The sequence below is a fragment of the Puma concolor genome, chromosome E3, assembly GCF_028749965.1.
Source record: "Puma concolor isolate L17-30 chromosome E3, mPumCon1.1.hap2, whole genome shotgun sequence".
In the NCBI taxonomy this organism is placed as follows: Eukaryota; Metazoa; Chordata; class Mammalia; order Carnivora; family Felidae; genus Puma; species Puma concolor.
Window position 1 is genome coordinate 16,707,949 of NC_141682.1, and position 22,294 is coordinate 16,730,242.

General features: G+C 42.4%; 1 protein-coding gene across 7 annotated transcripts in view; it reads right to left on the minus strand.

Moving 5' to 3' along the window:
• Nucleotides 1-22,294, minus strand: part of ZNF713 (zinc finger protein 713) — a 46,149-nt gene that overhangs the window by 17,458 nt on the left and 6,397 nt on the right. For 3 of the 7 annotated variants that reach the window (XM_025923359.2, XM_086692101.1, XM_086692097.1), the window contains exon 2: nucleotides 15,934-16,022. The exons of 1 other annotated variant lie outside the window; for it this stretch is intronic. In XM_025923359.2, the coding sequence (XP_025779144.1) occupies nucleotides 15,934-16,020 (87 nt within the window). In that variant the 5' untranslated portion in view covers nucleotides 16,021-16,022. 3 more of the 7 variants (XM_086692098.1, XM_086692100.1, XM_086692099.1) reach the window with 3 other exon arrangements.

Here is a 22,294-nt window from a genome sequence, read left to right on the forward strand (position 1 = left end):
CTCTGCCACAGTATATCTTCTAGAATATAAAAATTCACATTCCTCCCACATGCAAAATATACCCGTCTTCTTCCCCTAAGCCCCCAAGTTTCATTCCATTATGGCATCAGTTTGAAGTCCAGGATCTTGTCATCTAAATTAGGTCCACATACAGATAAGGATCTTAGAGTGTAGTTCCTCATGTTTGGTTCCTTGAATGATTTCTGTCTATACTAATGACCTGTGAACTAAAGAAGTAGTTATTTGGTCCCATCCTGAACTCCTCCCCCCACCCCCAATTTACAGTGGTAGGAAAGGCACAGAAATAATCACTGGAGGTATCCCCATTCAAGTAAATAGCCATTCATTGTAGTTCTAAAATGTAGCTGAACTGTGCACATGTTGAGAGGTGTGAATGGGAAAGTTTCATTTTCAAATCCAGTAACTCTCGGTTTCTTTATATTTAACAGACCTTTTTTTAGCCTATATTTTTCCTTTTACATTTTACTTTAGGTAGCCAGAAGCTAAAGCAATCAGGGATTTCAATTTTCTACGTGAAAATCTCCTTAGATAGATCATTGGGTTCATTAAGTATATTTCCTATTTTCCTTATTATGAAGGTGACAACATTGCCCATTATTTCTTCTTTGAGGATGTTGTTTCCTCTTCAGGTGGGCTTCTCCAAGGACTGTCTGGTGCTCTTAATGGCAAGGTAGCTGGATTTAGAGCAAGCATCCCAAGAGAATGAGGTGGAAGACTTATTGCTTTTTGACTTGCCTTTGAAGTCACAAAGCTTTACTTCCACTGGTCACAGACCTGCCCAGAGTCATTGGAGGGAATACACACCTCAATGTCTCTTGATGCAATGAGTATCAAAGTCACACTGTAAAGGAAGTGTTTCTGATGGGAGATGTTTTGGCCACTTTTCTGAAAAGGCAAGTTGCCACACACTTATACCAGCAATGTAAGAGAGTGCCTGTTTCCCCAAAGCTTTGCCAAGAGATTATGTGACCAGCTTGTGGAAATATCAAACTCATGGCACATATGAAGCTTGGTGATAAAATATCAAGCTTCTCTAGTTTTATTATTTTTTTTAAGCTTCTCTAGTTTTAATTTAAACTTTCTCTTGTTACGAGTATATTTGACATTTTCTTTAGGATCTACCTGAATTTTCTTTCCTGTGAATTGTCTTTTTATGTTATTTGTACATTTTTTATTGGATTCATAATCTCTTATTGATTTAGAGAAGTGTTTTATATATTTCAAAAATTAGCCCACTGTTAATTTGAGTGGCAAAATGTTTTTCATCATTTGACAATGTCTTTTTACTTTGCTTATAGTTTTCTTATCATGCAGACTTTTTGGGTATTTTTAAGGAGTTGAGTCCATCAATCTTTTCTTTTATGGTTTCTGGATTCCCAGTAATTATAAAACCTTTCCTCAGTGAAGGAATTCTCCCATTTTTTAAATTGATGTATAATTGAGATACATTATGTCAGTTTCAGGTATACAACATAATGATTTGACATTTGTATACATTGCAAAATGATCACCACATTAAGTCTATTTATCATCTGTCACCATACAAAGTTACCACACTTTTTTTTTCTTGTGATGAGTTTTGCTTTCTTAGCAACTTTCAAATTTGTAATATAATATTATTGACTAAAATCCCCCCACTGTACATTACATCCCCATGACTTATTTTGTAACTCAAAGCTTATATTTCTTTGTCTCCTTCACTCTTTTTGCCCACCTCCCAACTCCCCTCCCCTCTGGCAACCACCAATCTGTTCTCTGTATCTATGAGTTTTGGGGGGTTTTTTTTGCTTGTTCATTTGTTTTGTTTTTTAGATTCCAGATATAAGTGAAGTCATGTAATATTTATCTTTCTTGGACTCATTTCATTTAGCATAATACTCCTGAAGTCCATCTATGTTGTCACAAATGGCAAGACTGCATTTTTTTATGGCTGACTAGTATTCCCTTGTGCACACACACACACACACACATACATGTACACACACACTACATCTTTTTAAAAATGTTTATTAATTTTTGAGAGACAGGGAGACACAGAGTGCAAGCAGGGGAGAGGCAGAGAGAGAGGGAGACACAGAATCTGAAGCAGGCTCCAGGCTCTGAGCTGTCAGCACAGAGCCTGATGCAGGGGCCCAACCCATGAACTGTGAGATCATGACCTGAGCCAGAGTCTAACGCTCAACTGACTGAGCCACCCAGGAGCCCCCTACATCTTCTTTATCCATTGATGGGACATTTAGGTTGATTCCATATCTTGGTTATTACAAACAATGCTGCAAAGAACATAGGGGTGCATATATCTTTTTGACTTTGTGTTTTTGTTTTCTTCATATAGATACCCAGAGGTGGAACTGCTGGGTTGTATGGTAGCTCTATTTTTAATTTTTTTAAGAGTTTATTTATTTATTTTGAGAGAGAGAGAGAGAGAGAGGGATGGAGGAAAGGACAGAGGGAGGGAGAGATCACATGCATGAACCAGGGAGGGGCAGAGAGAGAGGGAGAGAGAATCCCAAGCAGCCTCTGTGCTGTTAGCATATAGCTCGATGTGGGGCTTGATCTCATGAACTGCAAGATCATGACCTGAGCTGAAATCAAGAATTGGACACTTAACTGCCTGAGCCATCCAGGTGCTCTTATTTTTAATTTTTGAGGAACTTCCATACTGTTTTCCACAGTAGCTGCACTAATTTCAATTCCCACCAACAGTGCACAAGGGTTCCCTTTTCTCCACAGCCTTGCCAACACTTGTTAGTTTTTGTCTTTCTGATAATAGTCAATCTGACAGGTGTGAGGTGATATCTCATTGTGATTTTGGTTTGCATTTCCCTGATAATTAGTGATGTCGAGCATCTTTTCATGTGCCTATTGGCTTTCTGTATGTCTTCTTTGGAAAAATGTCTATTCAGATCGTCTGTCCATTTTTAAAATCAGGTTGCTTGTTTTTCTGTTACTGAGCTGTATGAGTTCTTTATATGTTCTGGATATTAACCCATTATCTGATATGTTATTTGCAAATATCTTCTCCCATTCAGTAGGTTCCTTCTTATTTTGTTTTATTTTATTTTTTAAAAATATTTATTTATTTTTGAGAAGAGAAAGCAAGTGGGGAGGTTCAGAGAGACAGGGGGACAGAGGATCTGAAACGGTCTCTGCTCTGACAGCAGGGAGCCAGATGGGGACTTGAACTCACCCGTGAGATCAAGACCTGAGCTAAGGTCAGATGCTCAACTGGCCAAGCCACCCAAGTACCTTAATATGTACCTTTTTAATTTTGTTGATGGTTTCTTTCACTGTGCAGAATCCTTTTAGTTTGATGTAGTCCCATTTGTTTATTTTTGCTTTTGTAGCCATTGTTTCTGGAGTCAGATCCCAAAAAATATCACTAAGACCAATGTCAAGGAGCTTACCATCTTTTTTTTCTTCTAGCTATTTTATGGTGTCTGGTGTTACAACTTCCATTTTTTTTCTTGTAATACTTTTAGGCTTAATTTTTCATATTTAAATCTTTGACCCATTTGGGGCGCCTGGGTGGCGCAGTCGGTTAAGCGTCCGACTTCAGCCAGGTCACGATCTCGCGGTCCGTGAGTTCGAGCCCCGCGTCAGGCTCTGGGCTGATGGCTCAGAGCCTGGAGCCTGTTTCCGATTCTGTGTCTCCCTCTCTCTCTGCCCCTCCCCCGTTCATGCTCTGTCTCTCTCTGTCCCAAAAATAAATAAAAACGTTGAAAAAAAAATTAAAAAAAATTAAAAAAAAATAAAAAAAAATAAATCTTTGACCCATTTGAAGACTATTCTTTTTGTTCTTCCAAGTTTTAAATTCCAAATAGTTAACGTACACTGTAATATTAGTTTCACATGTAGGATTTAGTGATTCATCACTTACATAGAATACCCAGTGCTCATCACAAGTGCCCTCTTTAACACCCATCACCCTTCATCACCCATCACCCGTCATCCTCCCACCTGCCTCCCCTTCAGCAACTCTCAGTTTGTTCTCTATAGTTAAGAGTCTGTTTTATGGTTTGTCTCTCTCTTCCCACCTGCCCCTCCCATGTTCACCTGTTTTGTTTGCAGACTATTTTGATGTAAAGTATGAGGTATGGATTCAACTTTACCTTTTTCCAGATGGCTCTCCAGAAATGCCAACATCAATTATTGAATAAACTATCTTTTCATCACTGGTTTGAGATAACAATCTTCATCATATGAAAATTTCTATTTTTCTTTCTTTCTTTTTTAAAGTTTACTTAATTATTTTGACAGAGAGAGAGAGAGAGAGAGAGAGAATCCCAAGCAGGCTCCACATTGTCAGAGCAGAGTCTGACACAGGGTTCTAACTCATGAACTGTGAGATCATGACCTGAGCTGAAACCAAGAGTTGGACACTTAACTGACTAAGCCACCCAGGTGCCCCACAAATTTCTATTTTTCAAAAAATATTCAGTGCTTCCTTATGTGACAATCATGGTGCTTGAGTGTCATAGATCCTGGGTCTAGAGTTCTCTCTTGTTCAGTAAGAGAGCAGGTCGCAGAATTAAAACGCGAGAGAGGCTAATGTTCTGAGGAGACAAGAGCCCCAAGTAAGGGTCCTTGCTCTGTTTTTATTAAAATCAGAAGTCTTATTGTTGGAGAAATGAATAAAGTGCTGCACTAAAGATGGCCGACGGGACTAAAACAAGCTCTGGTCTCTAGCTTAGAGACCCCTCTTCTGGGTTCTTCTTGCCCTGTTTGCTGTGAGCATGAAAACCTCCACAGATATGGAAGCTGACAACTATAAATTACCCTTCCCACTTGCATTCAGGCTCAGATCTTTGGAGAAAGTCTCCTCTGAGCCCGCTGGTGTTAAATAAATCTCTGAACCACCAAGATCTCCAAGTGCCACTTGTTTTTTCTGCCAGTGTTCCAGCTTGGTTCTGTAACATATTTGGTTGCCTGACCAGGAAACCCAACCGTGCTGTCCCATTGTTGCCACCGGTTTGGAAGAACGGTAAGGCGGTGACAGAGCGAGGAATCACAAAGAAGGCGCGCCCTGCCTGAATTTTGGCAGTCTCCTATTTGGTCGCCTCAGGCTGGCCCCGTTCCGTCATTCCCACCGGACTCAAAGAGGCTGGTAGGTGAGGACCTGGACCCGACGTCGGAACCAGTAAGGCTGGGGCCCCAAAGTAGTCAGGCCCATCCAAAAGGGTGGATGGGGGACCTGATCACTCCCCAGAGACTTTAGCACTCTCACGGGTAGAAAATTTTGCAGGAGGGAATGTAATAGCCTCTGGTGTGTGTGTGTGTGTGTGTGTGTGTGTGTGTGTGTGTGTGTGTGTGAGAATGTGCTGTGTGTGTGAGAATGTGCGGCTCGGCCAGGCTTGCCAGTCAAGTTTGAGTTTGTAGCTCCATGGACAGGCACCCTTAAGGTCCCCAAAAGTCTACGGAGTCTGAGTGGGCTCTCCTGTATCGTGGTGAAAGCATACAGTCCAGGGCGGCATCAGAATAGACTCCAATTGCAAGTCACAAAGCTGAGTCCACTACAGCCAAGCCTCACCTAAAGTTTCCCTTGGGAACGCGACCAGTGGAGTATCTGATTGGTCCTCTCATCTGAGGGGATACCCTCCCTTTGTCTGTCTCTGCAACACCGAACACGAGAAAGGAATTAATAATGGGGTCAAAATAGAGTAAGCCTATGATTTTAGAGGTCATGCTCAAAAATTTTAAAAAGGGATTTTCAGGTGATTATGGGGTCAAAATGACACCTTGGAAGTTAAGGGCCTTTTGTGAACTAGAATGGCCCATATTCAATGTAGGATGGCCCCTGGAAGGGATATTAGATGCTCAAATAGTGCAGCAGGTTTGGCTGATAGTCACTGGGAACCCAGGTCACCCTGATCAGTTTCCATACATCAACTCCTGGCTTGAAATTGCCTGAAATCCTCTGCCTTGGGTGCAATTCATCCATAGCAAGCAGAGCCAGGCAAAGGTTTGAGCTGTTTTATCCAAAGACTCACCCAGGGAGCCAAAGAAGCAATCCACCACTCCTTTAGTGTTTGCAGGAGACCCAGAGGAAGATCCCATCTTTCCACCACCTTATGACTCACTGGGCTCCCTCCCCCCTTCCCCTGAGCTTGAAACTCCCCGCCCCCCGTCTGTCTCTCCTCTTCCGCTGCTGCTGCCACCCATCCCTCCTCCCCTCCCAGACCCAGAGAACCCTCCCTACAAGGGCCAGCAGCCAGACTGCGCCCCAGACCCAGACCTAACACTCTCCAAATGCCTGTAAGGGAGACGAAAGAGCCTGAAAGACAGAATGAGGACAGAATAGTCCAGCCCAGCTGTTCCATGATGTATTATTTTCAATCTTTCTCTACAACCAACCTCCTCAATTGGAAACATAACACTCCATCATACTCTGAAAAGCCACAAGCAATGGTTGACTTGATGGAGTCCCTCTTCCAGACCCACCAACTGACTTGGGAAGATTGTCAACAGTTACTCTGTACTCTGTTTAATACAGAAGAAAGAAGAAGAATGAGAGAAACATGACAGTACCTAGAAGATCACGCACCTCTGGGGATCAATGACCCTGCTGTCTGGGCTCAAGCTGCTGCCCCTGATTCAATGCCCAACATGGGATTTCACCACAGAAGGAGGACAAGCCCACATCTGACAATACCAGGAAGCCCTCCTTCGGGGAATCTGAACTGGAGCCAAAAATCCCATGAACATGACTAAAACATTGTCAGTCACACAGCAGCCTGGGGAGTCTCCCAGACACTACTATGAAAGACTATGTGAGGCATACCGTGTATACACTCCGTTTGACTCCCAGGCACCAGAAAGTCATCAAATGGTAAATACCTCTTTTGTGGCACAGGCTTCCCCAGATATCAGAAGAATACTCCAGAAGTTGGAGGGCTTTGCTGGGGTGAATATCACTCAGCTGATAGAGGTCACCAATAAAGTTTTCAGGAACAGAGAAGTTGCAGCCAAAAGAGAAGTGGAGAGAAGACTAAAAAGAAGGCCACCTTTCTTGCAGCAGCACTGAAAGAAATAGACACTGCAAAGATGGGAAGACCCCAACCACCAAAAAGGGGGAAGCCCAGAGCCCCCTTAGCAAAGGACCAACGTGCATACTGCAAAGAGAAGGGACACTGGTAGAATGAATGTCCGAATTGGAAGGGGCCCTCAAAACCCAGCTGATATTGGGAGGAACCTCGAGGCGAGGACCTCATTGGTCTGGCCAGGATAGAATCAGACTGAGGGGGACAGGTCTGTTTCTCTTTTGGCCCCGTGAGCCCACTGTTGAAATGAAAGTAGGCAGCTGAACAATAACTTTCATGGTTGACACTGGGACTAAACACTTGGTTGTTACTTCCCCGGTAGCCCCTTTCAGCCAAAAGACAGCAACCATACTTGGAGCTACTGGGACATGGGCGATACAAGAGCTCTTCTGTCAAGCTCAACAATGTGAACTTGGGGGTCACAAGGTCTGGCATGAGTTCCTCTACTTACCTGACTGCCTGATTCCTCTCCTGGGCCAAGATCTGCTCTCCAAACTTGGGGCCAGATAACTTTTGAACCCACTGGACACACTAGCCTCCAATTAAACCCAAGGCAGAAGGAAACCCTGGTCTTGGTGATTACCCTGCCAAGGGAAGAAGAATGGAGACTATTCTGTGCCCAAGCCCTACCCTGTAACCCCTCAGAATTCAGGCTTACATTCCCCTCTGTATGGGCTGAAGATAATGCACTTGGACTAGCTTGGAGTCGGGCCCCCATCATTGTTGACCTGATCCCTGGAGCCCAACCTCAGAGACAAAGGCAGAACCCCTTCCACTCGAGGCTAGAATGGGTACACAAGAGCACCTGACCAAGCTCAGAGAGGAAGGTATTCCAATTGAGTGCCAATCAGCTTGGAATACCCCGCTCTTGCCAGTCAAGAAGCCAGGAGGAGGATACAGACCAGTACAGGATTTGAGGGCCATTAACAAAGTGACTGTTTCCTTACACCCAGTGGTTCTGAACCCATGTACTCTCCTCAGCCAAATTCCAGGGTCAGCCAGATGGTTTACATGCCTCAACCTAAAGGATGCTTTCTTCTGCCTCTGCCTGGCTCCTCAAAGTCAACCACTGTTTGCCTTTGAATGGACTGAGCCCGTTACAGGGTGCCAGATGCAGCTGACCTGGATATGACTTCCCCAAGGCTTCAAGAACTCACCCACTTTTTTGGGGGAAGCATTAGCTGCAGACCTCACCAGCTTTCCAAGGGAAACCAGAGGGTGTGTCCTCCTCCAATATGTAGGTGACCTCCTCCTTGCCAGCGACACCCAAGAAGGCTGTATGAAAGGTACCAAGGCCCTCCTGCAGCTCCTATCCTACTTGGGGTACCGGGCCTCTTATAAAAAGGCACAGATTTGCCAGCAGCAGGTCCAATACTTAGGCTTCCTCCTCACAAAAGGAAAAAGAAAACTAGGACTGGAAAGGAAGAAGGTTATCACCACACTGCCACAGCCCCAAACAAAATGAGGCTTGTGTGAATTTTTAGGGGCTGCAGGGTTCTGTCGCATTTGGATCCCTCCCTGTCGCGAGGCCCCTCTATGACCTGTTGGGAGGGCCAGACTGGGAGCCCCTCACATGAACTGATGAGGCAAGGGCCGCTTTCACAGAAATAAAGTTGGCTCTGGGATGAGCCCCAGCCCTGGGCTTGCCCGACACAGAAAAGCCCTTTAACCTCTTCGTACATGAAAAGGACAAAATAGCCCTTGGAGTGCTCACTCAGAGCATGGGGCCTTGGCAATGGCCAGTGGCCTAACTGTCAAACAAAACTTGATCCTGTGGCTGCAGGATGGCCACTGTGCCTCAGAGCGCTGGCAGCCACAGTCCTGCTCATCAAGGAGGCAGACAAACTCACACTGGGACAAACACTTAATGTTAAGGTCCCACACTTGGTCATGTCCCTCATGAGTACCCAAGGATATCATTTCCTCTCCGATTCTCAGCTGACATAATACCAAGGCCTTCTCTATGAAAACCCAAGGGTCACTCTCAAAACAGTAAGAACACTAAACATGGCCACCTTCTTTCCCACGGAAGAGGGAGAACATGACCATGACTGTTCTGAAGTAGTGGATGAAGTCTACGCCAGCCGCCTGGACCTCCAAGACCAGGCTATAACAAACCCAGAGATCACCCTGTTCAGCAATGGGAGCAGCTATTTACAAGAGGACAGCCAAAGAGCAGGATATGAAGTAACCACAACCAGTGAAGTTCTGGATGCCGAGGCTTTGCCGGAAAGATGGTCGGCACAATGAGCTGAACTGTAAGCCTTAAACCCCAGCCCTCATCCTTAGCAAAGGTAAATGAGTTAACATCTACACAGTATGCCTTCGCTACTGTGCATGTACACGGGGCCATCTATAAAGAAAAAAGACCTCCTTACTGCAGGGAAAGCTGCATGGAAAACTATCAAAAACAAGGAAGAAATACTAAAGCTTCTTGAGGCTGTTTGGCTCCCAGACAAGGTAGCTATCCTACACTGTAAGGGACACCAGAAAGGAGATGACCCCATATCTCAAGGAAATTGCCTGGCCGACAAAACAGCCAGAGCAGCCGCCTGTGGTGATCTAGGTGAAGCTCCTCCCTACACTATGACTCTTGCACCCCAGAGGGAAGCCTCCCCGCCCCTGTACACAAATGAGGAAAGAAGTTGGGCCTCGACAGAAGGGGGCACATTAAGCAAAGAGGGATGGTGGGTCATGCCAAATGGGCACATCTTTGTCCCGTTGTCTATGGGAAAACACCTAGTGAAGGAATATCACCAACTCACGCACCTAGGGAAAACTGCACCAGAGGCCCTCCTCAAAAAGAACTACTATATCAGCTAGCTGCTGGCATTATGCCGAGCTGTCAGTGAACGATGTGTAACGTGTGCCAAAAACAATGCTTGGTCTGCCCCATGGCCCCCGCCTGGCACACAAAGGAGGGAGGCCACCCCTTTTGAAGATTTAGAGGTGGACTTTACTGACATACAACCAAATAAAGGATTCAGGTACCTTCTTGTAATCATCTGCACATATTCGGGATGGGTCGAAGCACTCCTGATCAGAATAGAATGAAGTCACGAGGTGGCCAAAGCTCTTCTATGGGAGATTGTGCCTCGGTTTGGTCTACCCTTAACCATACACAGTGATAACGGACCTGCATTTGTGGCAGACATTATACAAACCCTGACAAAGTCCCTTAACATTACCTGGAAACTGCACACTGCTTACCAACCCCAGAGCTCAGGTAAAGTAGAGCAGATGAATTGAACCCTCAAGGAAACCCTGGCTAAGTTCCACCAAGAGACTAATTGCCAATGGCCAGATTTACTACCGCTGGCCCTCTTGCATGCCCGATGCATGCCTGGGGCACTAGGATTCTCCCCTTTTGAGTTATTATATTGGTGACTCCCCATGTTTAGGAAAACTCTCAGGAGACCTACACCAGATTGGAGACAAGGGAATAAGAGAACAGCTCCAGACCTTGGGGGTAGTCCTAAACAAGTTACAGAGATACACCATAGAGAGGGCCCCAATTTCCTTAGGGACTCTCGTTCACCCCTTTCTGCCAGGAGACTCTGTGTGGGTCAAAGATTGGAAGAGGGAACGTCTTAAACCACGGTGGACTGGGCCTCATACTGTTATTCTAACAACTCCTACAGCCCTTAAAGTTTCAGGTATTACCCCATGGGTCCATCAATACAGAGTTAAGAAAGCCAGCTCAGAAGAACCCACAACTTGGCGAAGTGATCCAGATCCAGTCAACCCGCTTAAACTGACCCTCAAAAGGGACACTGGCCCCTGAGACCTCCAGCCCTGCTCCAGCCACACCCTGGCTGTCCTGCGCACAGCAGAAGCTTGAGGAATCAACACGTGAACCTAGCCCAGGGGTTTGGATGCAACTCTGCCAGCCCTTGCCCCTTACTGGTGTCATAGCACTAATCTTACATCTTTTAAAAATTATTTTTTTTACATTTATTTATTTTTGAGACAGAGCACAAGTGGGGGAGAGGCAGAGAGAGAAGGAGACACAGAATCCGAAGCTGGCTCCAGGCTCTGAGCTGCCAGCACAGAGCCCGATGCGGGGCTCGAACTCACGAACTTCGAGATCGTGGCCTGAGCTGAAGTTGGACGGTCAACCGACTGAGCCACCCAGGCGCCACCTAATCTTACTTCTTACTGTTGGGCTGATAGAGACTGCACCAACAAGCTGGACATGAGACAAAAGATGCATGCTGGGTCTCACATACCTCCTCTGGATGGGAGGATTATTAAGTATTGCCTGCATATTATGATAACCTCTCTCACCCTCTCAACTGTTGCTTACCCACTTTGCTCCCAGGATTGTTATGTGACAATAAAGGGGTCAAGGGCGTTCAGTGCCTTCACCTCCCTCCACAAAGATTGCTACAAGGGAGAAACACTCTCTGTCAGTCACCCGGTGCCCCAAGGACTAAGTATTGGACCGCAGAGATAACCCAAAATGTCAGGAACCCATGTCACAACAAGGGCCTCCAGAGAGGGAAGCTTGCTACCTTACCTTACCTTCCTCAATGAGGGATCTCGGACGGGGGAGGTATGCAAGACACAGCCCTTCAAAAGCTTATAAAGGATACCCAGGATAGGGTAATATAAGCCATAAAGGTGAACATTCCCCCAGCAGCCCACCAGGGTTTGAACCTTTCAGCCTTCAATCAGATGTTTACCAATTCCCCACTCCAGTGTTGGACTAACACTATTCTACAAGTCCTCCATAAAATAGATAATCACACCCAAACCTGCTGATGTATTTGCCCCTCAGCAGAAGGGCTTACTTAGCCACTCCTATCCATTTGACTTGTGAAGCTTCTGAAAATCTCAAAACCAACCCTTCTGTCTTAATTGGACCCCTGGCCCCTGGGATCTGTCTCACAAATGCTGACAATCTAATCTGTACAGTCCCTGAAGGTATGAATGGTAACTCTCTATACAGAAGAAATATAACCTTAAAGAGGAATACAACCCTATGTTCAACCCCTGGGTTGTTCTATCTATGTTCTAATTCAGCCTACCAATTGCTTAGAGGCCAACTGGACTAAGATATGTTATTCCGTCTTCCTAACCCCAGAGATATCCATATACACTGAAGATCAGTTCCTAACAGCCTTTAGCCCCAAGTCCTGGGCTAAAGAGGTAATCCTGCTACTCATTCTGATAGGAGCAGGAATTGAGACAGGAATAGGGACTGGAATAGGGGGCACAGGTTCATCCGTAGGACTGTACCATAGACTATCTCAAGAGCTGAATGAAGACATGGAACAGGTGACAGATTCTCTGGTAACCTTACAAAGCCAAATAAACTCTCTGGCAGCAGTGACCCTCCAAAATAGGAAAGCCCTCAACCTCCCCACTTCAGAAAAAGGAGGGAATTGCATCTTTCTGGGGGAGGAATGTTGCTATTTCATAAATCAGTCAGGAATAGTTACAACTAAGGTTAAGGAGCTCAAGGAAAGAATTCAACATAGACAACAGGAAAATATCAATCAATGGAAAGGATGGGATCTCACAGATTGGGCATCCTGGCTTTCTGCCCTGATGGGGCCTCTCCTCTCCATAATTTTACTTATATCCATTGGCCCCTGTATACTGAATGCCATGATACATTTTATTGAAAACACTGTTGCTTGCCAAACTACTGCTCATATCTTAGCCTTCTGAGAGTACCAACCTGTAAAACTGAAAGGTGATGCCTACTAAAAGTTTTTTTAAAAGGCATCAAAAGGGGGAATGTTGGAGAAGTGGATAAAGTACACCAAAGATGGCTGATTGGACTAAAACAAACTCTGGTCTCTAGCTTAGAGACCCCTCCTCTGGGTTCTTCCTTTGTTTGCTGCAGCATGAAAACCAACCCTCCCTCCCCCAACACACACACAAATATGGAGGCTGATAACTATAAATTACCCTTCCTGCTCGCATTCGGGGCTCAGATCTTCGGAGAAACGGTCTCCTCTGAGCCCGCCGGTGTTAAATAAATCTCCAATCCACCAAGGTCTCCAAGTGTCGCTTGGTTTTTCTGCCAGCGTTCCAGCCTGATTCTGTAACAAACTGACTGAGCCACTCAAGCGCCCCTTCTCCACCTAGTTGTAAGTCATTATTTTCTATCATCTACAATGTGGTAGTAGCTTCCTAAGTGGTTCTCTCCCCCTTCCTTTCTTGCCTGTCAAAAATTCATTTGTTATATAGCACACATCTGGGTGATCTTTAAAGTGGAATTCAGTTAATTATTATGTTACTATCCTGCTTAAATTCCCCCAAGGCTTTCTACCTCATTTAGAATAAAACCCAAACTTTTCTTGCATAAGAAAGTCCTGCATACTTAGGCCATGTATACTTCTCCAAGCTTATCTCAAGTCATTCTCTCCCTCCCTCCACTCCAACAATAGTGGCCTTCTTTTAACTTCTCAAATATACCCATAGCTTTTACACATGATGTTAAATGCTCTTTTTCACTTACTTCTTTTAACACTTATATAACCTTTACATTTCACCTTAAATTTCACTTCCCCAGAGAGTTTTTTCTTGATTCCCTAATGCACATTCACAGCCTCTTATTCTTATTTTGTATAATAAACACCTCAATTTGCAAGTGAGTGGACGTTTCTGTTAGACTCTAAGCAACTTGGATTTAGGAACGTCTATTTTGCTTACTGATGTATATCTGATGCCAAGCACAATTTCTGGTACATAGTAGCTGCTCAAAAAATACTTGATGAATTAACCATCTTTCTTTTTTCTTTTTTAAGTTTATTTTGAAAGAGAGAGAGAGACAGAGACAGAGACAGAGAGACAGAAAGCGAGTGCTAGCAGGGGAGGGGCAGAGACAGAATCCCAAGCAGGCTGTCCTGACAGCGCAGAGCCCAACACAGGGCTCAATCTCATGAATCATGAGATCATGACCTGAGCTGAAATCAGGAGTCTGTCACTTAAGTGACTGAGCCACCCAGGTGCTTCTGAATCATCTTCTTTCTTAACATAATAAGTGGTTCTGGAAAATTAAAACAAACTTCTTTGGCTAGAATGCCAAGAAGCAGATATGTCACCTTAGTTCTTGATGTCTTTCTATTCCTGTCTGTGGGGAGCCTTATAATTAAGAATAAACCTAATAAATCTATTCCCTGAAACTCAAAGATTCCCAAAGCACTAATGTACCAAATAAACACTCAGCTCCAGCTGCCAGTCTTCTTATTGTCCCTGCTCTTGCACAAGTTTTATTTTCTGTCTGCAGTGCTCCTGTCTACTTCAGTCCCCAAATTCTACCCAATATCAGCACAAATTCAAACTCTATCTTCTTCATGAAGTCTACCCTCATCATTCTGGTCTCAAACAGATTTCTCCCTTCTCTGAGTACCTGGTGTATTTTGTTGCATTCTACACTCATAGGAGCACCCAACATTACACTTTTTTAAGTGCTGTATGGTGTAGACCTGTAAAAATCTCCTCCAATGAATTTATTGGCTACCTACAGATAATGATTATTTCATATAATTTGGGACAAGAGAAGTCCTCCTGTTGAGGGAAACAAAGACAAGAAAAATGTAGTTTAAATTAAATCCCCTTACAGCTTGCAGACCACTGATAGATACCAGAGACCTGTAGTGTGTAACATTCCTCAAGGAGTTTGTGGCTGCCTTAATGCATTAATGTTTACATTTCATTACAATCTAAAAGCAACCTTATCTTGACAATAGCTAAGTCTTCAGGGTCCAGTAAGACCCTGCTTTCACCATACAGAAATTCCTTAGAAACTAATTTTTTCTTCATCTAACCCTGCTCCCTCCACAAACTTAAAAGTATATAATCAGTTGCTCCTCCCAATCCCAGTGCAGCTCTTTCTGCCCACGGGTCCTGTCCTCGTGCTTAAATAAAATCACCTTTTTGCACCAAAAAAAAAAAAAAAAAAAGTCTTGAGAATTCTTTCTTAGCCATTTGTTCATGAACCCCACTTCAAATTTCATCACTCCTATCTGAATTAATTGATACTGGTAGCTGGTGTGTTAAGCTAAAAAGCTGTTAAAGTTGAGATCCATAAAAGATATCTTAAACATTTTCATTTGAAATTATAAATGTATATTCATTTGCTCATCTTTGGATGCAAATCTAAGCCTCTTCTATGAGAGTGATTTTAATGATTGAGTGCCCATACCCATAATACATCAGTTTTTGTTTCATTAAAGTGGAACAAGCAAGTGACACTTGGGAAATTATACAAGTGTAGAATCCTCTGAGATTTTTATAATTTTACTTCAGTGTTTTACAGTTTTCTCACACATAATTTGATAGCAATTTAAAAAAAGTGGCATTTATAAGGTCTTTCCAAAGCATTCAACTAGTTTTCATAGAAACAACTCCTTGTCATAGTTACACCTTATCAGTTTACATAATACTTAAATTATGGAATAGTAACAACAGGCTTAAACAGATTTTGTAAGAGATACAAGAGATTCTTGATAAACACTGTCTTGTGGCAGATGTACTCAGGTATATTTAATAATGTCATTAGCTCCAAGAAGTCATACTTGGGCATCATTCATTGTTTACAGAGAGAATGAATGACAAGTGTTGTTTAAAGTCTGGTGAGCTGTTTAAGTAAAGGGTGATTAAAAGGTAGTCAATGGCTTCTTTTGTTTCCTTTAAAACATCTAGAACAGACATGAGCCCATGATCTTGTAAAAATGCTGGAAGGAGAGAAGAGTTATAAAGGATATATAAGGCAAATGGGAAACATCTTACAGAGATTATCATTTGCCATAAAAGTCTAAAGGGCTCTGGATTCACAACAGAGAACTGAAAAATAAAAGTGCCCACATTCTTAGAACTATAACAGCATTTCCGAGGAGAATAAAAGTGAACTTACCTGAGACCTGACTATCTGTGATTCATCATTCATTTCCTTCTCTTCCATGTTCCCTCTTTGGGAAAGTATAACATTCTGAGAGGGCATAACTAAGAAAAAGAGCAAAGAAGCATCTGGTCAATACGTGATAACACTGAAACTAACTCTTAGAGTTTTTGCTTTGTGTTAGGATGGCAGTTTAGAGAAAAGCCCTCTAAGACATAAGCTCAAAGGCTGGATAACTTAACCATAACATTCTTTTTCTTCCAACATACTGAGGAATTCAGTGTAGGACTTTCTCTTATTGTGGCATATGGGAAGCTCAAGGAAGTTCAGTGATTTTCAGCCCTGGCTACACACTTGGGGGGTGTTCTGAAAATGCAAATGCTAAGATTTGGATAAATCCAGTATTATACAAATTGGTCTACGATGACCCTGGGCAACAGCATTTTAAATTCTAAAGTCTCCAGGTGACTTCTAAGTAAGGAGATGAAAACCACTGATATGAGCTGATAGAGAAAACATATGTTGAGAGCCTGATCTTATTTTTAAGGGGATACATTTATCCCCAAACTCAAACTCCAGAGATCTTCTCTCCTTTACTCTCTTTAAGCTGATCTTCCTGGGCCATCTTGATCTTGGGGTTGTGAGTTAGAGCCCCATGTTGGGTGAAGAGATTACTTAAAAAGAAAATCTTTAAAGATGATTTTTCTAATACACAAAGGAGATTTCACTCTTCTCATTTTTCAAAATGTTCACCTTCCTGTTTGAGTACGTGGATTCAGTCCTCCACCAGGATTACTACACCTCTTTGCAGTTCTTAAGTTATAATGCCATCAAAGCTTTGCTTTCTTCTAGAAGGACAGTCAGGAGATACACCAGTACTAACAGCTTCAGTGTCCTTGTCAGTCCCTGAAAGCTGATTTTCCAATGCCTTATGGAAAACAATCACTCACTCCCAGGTATTAAAGGTGCTTCATCTCTGATGAGAACCTCAGGAGCCAATGGGCTATCCACAAGAATGACTTCTCAGGGCAGCCACTCTCAGAATCTTGCCTTGTTCATGCAAGGTTGACATGTGGGGGTTCCTCAAAGCGGCTATTACTTTTTCCCCCTAAAGGCATCAGTCCTTCATGAACAGATTTCACTATGATACTCAAATCTCCCTTCTGATAGGAATCTTGTGAGATACTATATCAGGTGTAGCACATGTAATGAGATGCACCAGTCTTACAAAAGAAGTCCAGCAGTCTCAGTCACTTAGTGACCTAGAGAGTCTGTAAAGAAACATACAAACTATCTGTTCATACCTCACAGTATGGTGTGGAATTTTTAAAAACAATCAAAAAGCATTTCTAGAATTTCTCAGATTCACACATTACAAAAAGCAGATATATACAGATCCATCAACCAAAAACAAACTTTAGCTTTAGTTCTTACCCATCCTCTTCTCAGAATAGAAAACATGTGGTCCGTGCCTAGTGAAAGATTTTCAGAAGACTTTCACCAACATCAACAACAGAGCAAAATATCTTGATCTGCTGATAAGCATGAAAGAAAACATTCTTTTTTCTGTTCACAACGTTTGGCCTGAAAAATTTCTCTCAAAAGCTAGTGATGGTATTAAAGAATGAAGTCATTCCTGAGAAGTAAGTTTTTTTAAGAAGAGAAAATCACAGTTCCAGTGGAATGGCCTTGTTAGATGAGGAAGCCAATCACTGCCCAAGATAGGGCATGAATTCAACATTTTACAACCAGTTGACTAAGAGGTACACCTTTCAGGAGTAATTTAAAAGCATTTTAAGAATCAGGGCCTGGGGCGTCTGGGTGGCTCAGTCGGTTAAGCGTCCAAATTCAGTTCAGGTCATGATGTCATGGTTTGTGGGTTCAAGCCCAGCATCGGGCTCTGTGCTGACAGCTCAGAACCAGGAGCCTGCTTCAGATTCTGTGTCTCCCTCTCTCTCCCCCTCCCCTGTTCTCTCTCTCTCAAAAATAAATAAACATTAAAAAAACAACAACAACAGGTCCTATTTCACCAAGCAAAAGCTCTAAAAGGGTCCTATTCTCTGAAGAGCCAGACAGAATCTATGAGAATGCTCTGATGGTTTCAACCCAATCACCTCAAAACCACTTACAAAATAATAAATAATCACAATAATAAAAAACAGCATTTACCAAGTTAGGCAGAACAGGGTTTCTCCTTCATACGTGTGAACCCAAAGGGATAAAGAGCATGTCAAATATATATTGCTTGCAAACTTAGTTATTTGAGAATTTTCTTATGGCATCTGATGAGACTAAGTTTCCAGAGAACACACGTTGGAAGCACTGATTTAGTTCTCAGCTTTTTGGTTTAAAGGAGGATTCTGAAGCTGAAGATCATAGAACTAAGTGAAAGAGCTGGTTCTAGAACCTACGTCTCCTGGTTCACAGCCCTAGGTTCCTTCTAGTATACTCTGAAGTTCTTCTTAGTACCTGTTCTCTCCCTTTTCATTTTTTAATCTGATCCCCTTCTGAAAATTTCCCTTTTAATTCCTGTATTGGAAACACACACACACAAAACCCCCCAAACCAACCACTCTCCATCCCCAAACTGTGTGTAATTTTTCATACAATACACATGTAGTCCTTTCCAGAGAAGCCTGTGGTATCACCACAGGCTTTTTCAAATATGTAACCATGATGGCTTGGAAAGTAAGGAATTCCCATGACTGCCTAAGGAATACTAAAATTATAATCAATTCAGATGAAGAATGACTTCCGGCTTAACACCCTTTTTCCTCCAAGCTTTTCCAAAAATCTGAGCGAACTTCCTTGACCATGTATATATTAACGTATATATACATGTCCAGGTTCCACCCAAAAACTGTTGAGATGAAGTCCCGCATCTATACATTTTTTAAGTGCCTCACAAGTGATTTTTAAGCAAGCAGGAATTCAGAACCATTATCAGAGCCTCTAATTTTGTTAACTTCTTCAATGACAGTGATTTTCGCCATCATTCTACTTCTGTCACCCACTTCCGGTGCCATAGTAGTTCTGAAGTTTCTTCCCTTACAAAATGCTAGACTATGAACCAGGAAACCTTATGTTATAGACTGGATGGGGAAGAAAGTGAAGACAGGGGTGGCTTGGGGTGCCTGGGTGGCTCAGTCGGTTGGGTGTCCAACATCGGCTCAGGTCATAATCTCGCTTGTGAGTTCAAGCCCCACGTCGGGCTGGGTGCTGACAGCTCAGAGCCTGGAGCCTGCTTCAGATTCTGTGTCTCCCTCTCTCTCTCTCTGTGCCCCTCCCCCGCTCATGCTCTGTCTCTCTCTCAAGAAGTAAACATTAAAAAAAAAAAAAAAAGACAGGAGTGGCTTAGTATAGGGGAAAAATAGAAAAAAAGAGCAATGTTTATCAAAGTGTGGTCTGCAGATCACTTGAATCACACAGCACTTGCTGAAAAGCAGATTCACTGGTTCAATCCCAGACCTAATGAAATGGCATCTCTGGGGGAGTATTCTTGGCCCAGGGATTTGCCTTAAAAAATATTTCTTCTCTAGGATCAAACCATTCTCTCCAGCCTCCCTACAGGCCTGAATCTAGCATATATCTTCTCAGTCCTTGATCTGCAACTTGATCTTTCATTTTATTGACTCCTCCTGTCATAATTTAAAACCATTTAAGATCTCTCCCAGCATTAAAAACTTTCACTGGCTATATGCCCTTTTGTAACTAATATCCATTCTTTTTTCAAGGCTACAACTCTTCAAAGGATTGTTAGTACTTGTCTCTACTTCTTCATTATCCATTTATTTTTCAATTATCTATGATCTTTCTTCTGTTTTGCCATCAGCACACCGCTAAAATTGCTCTGGTTAGGAATGTCAACAACACTTTTGTTCATGCAATGGGCTTTATTACTTCCTGAGCTCTGATGGATATCTGACATTGCTAACAGCTGTGTTTTGCTTTATGTCCACAGTCTTTCTCAGCAGGCTATGCTCTAGTCCCTTTTCCTCTGCCTACCATTTACATATTGTTGTTCCTTAGGAGTTTTCAATATCTATCTTTGTTCCCTCCACAGGTGAAGTAAAGGAATCTTTAAAGGTATACAAATCTGATCATATCAGTCCCTTATTTGAAATTCTTCAGTGGCTCCCTACAGCTCTTAGGCTGGAATACAAAGCCATAAAAAATCCTGTGACCTGCTTCCTGATCTTTCAAGCCACTCCCCTGCTTGCTTCTGAGATTTCATCTACACAGCTCTGCTTTTAAGTCCTTAAATGTGTCCTGTGTGGTATCTCCCCTCCTCCACTCCAGATGATACTTACTCTTCCTTCAGGTCTCAGTTTAAATCAAGGAAGATTTTTGATATCACAGACATGTGAGGTCCCTCATTTACACCTTCCTTTTTTTTGGTAGCACTTTTTATCATTGTTAATTATTTGTAGTCATCATTTTTATTTATACCTCACCATTGTGTGATGTTAACCTCCATGAAGACAGGAATCTTTTCTGTCTTATTTACTATTCCACTTTTAATACTTTCAGTATGTGGCTCATAGTAGGCACTCAGTATCTGCTAAATGAGTAAATGAAAGGGTTCTTCTGTTTCCTCTTCTATTTTTTAACTTATTTTGAACCAATTTTAGACTTACAGTAAAGTTACAAGAATACACAATTCCCACATACAATTCACCCTACTTGTCCAAATGTTAATATTTTATATGCCTATAGTACGATGATCAAAACAAGGAATTTAAATTGGTACAATACTATTAATTCAAACTACTCAAAATTTACTAGTTTCTCTAGTAGTATTTTTTCTTTGATCCAGGATCCCACATGAAATTTAGTTGTTTTTTCCCTTTGTCTTCTCCAATCTGTAAGTTCCTCAGCCTTTCTGTCTTTCTTGAGCTTAATACTTTTGAAGAGTACTGATGAGTTATTTTGCAGTGTCCCTCAATTCGGGTTTGTCTGATGTTTTCTCATGGTTGGAATGAAGCTAAGTATTTTTGGCAAGAATAACACAGAAGTGATCTTTTATCTTTTACATCGCATTAATGGGTTTATGATGTTGGTACACTTCATTAATGATAATGTTAACCTTTATCACTTGGTTAAGGTGGTGTTCACCTGGCTTCTCTACTGTAGAGCAACCATCTTTCCCTCTGTAGCTGATAAATATCTTGGGGAGATACTTGAAGATATAAATATCCTGATTCTTCTCAAACCCACTAACTTTAGCATCCATCAGTTTATCTTGTCTGCAACAATTAGTAATATAGTGTTGGTCTAATGGTGATTTCTCTATTTCTCTCTTTCCCATTAACTTATTTATGTATACATTTTTAATGTTTACTTCTGAGTGAGGGAGAGGGAGCTGGGGAGGGGCAGGGAGACAGGATCTCAAGCAGACTCTGCGCTGTCAGCCAGCGCCTGACACAGGGCTTAAACCCATGAACTGTCAGATCATGACCTGAGCCAAAGTCTGACGCTTAAGCAACTGAGCCACCCAGGTATACCTCCCACTAATTTATTAACTGAAATTTTTCTGCAAGGAAAAGCTGCTCCATATCTCTTATCATTTATTTACTAATTTATTTATGTCACTATGAACTCATGAATATTTTGTAAGCACCAATATTATCATTATTTTATTGCACAAATAGTTTTGGCTTTGGTCAGTTGGAGGCTCCTATGTTAATCTGACCAGCCTCTATCCTATTCTCAGCACTTCTTGGCACTGTAAGATGTTTCAAGTTCTTGTATTATCCCTGCCCAGCCCTAGAAATCAACTTCTCCAAGGAGCCCTAGTTCCTTTTATTGGAGAAGTGTTTAGAAACAAAGATCTGGGTGCTGGATCAGCACAAAGATCAGCTGTGCTCGCTGCTACTGGGGTATCATTGCTTCTAGGCCCTCTAGGAGAGATAGGACACACGGACACACGGACACACACACACACACACACACACACACACACACACACTGTGTTCATCTATGTATTAAACGCTACAAGTTCATTATGACACCTCTGATTCCAATCCAATACCTCAGGGCTCATTTTTAATCTTCCTCTTTTCCTCACTTCTTTCTTCAACAAAGAAGTTACCAGTGAGGAAAGGAGGAAGATTGTTGGCTCTTAGTATCCACAATATATTTACTTATTTGTTCAGTTTTGGTATATACATAAAGTAGTTTCAGAATTGACTCATACCCCTGTGACAAACACAGTTATTAACTGGAAATTACAGCATCTGTGTAGAGTTCTCTTTGTCTTTTGTTATACAGTATCTAGTCAAGATAGTGTTTTCTAAAATAATTTAATTTTTTTCTTTGCCACTTCCTTCAGTGTGGTTATGTCATTCACTTGTAATACAGTTAGGTCCATTTGTTA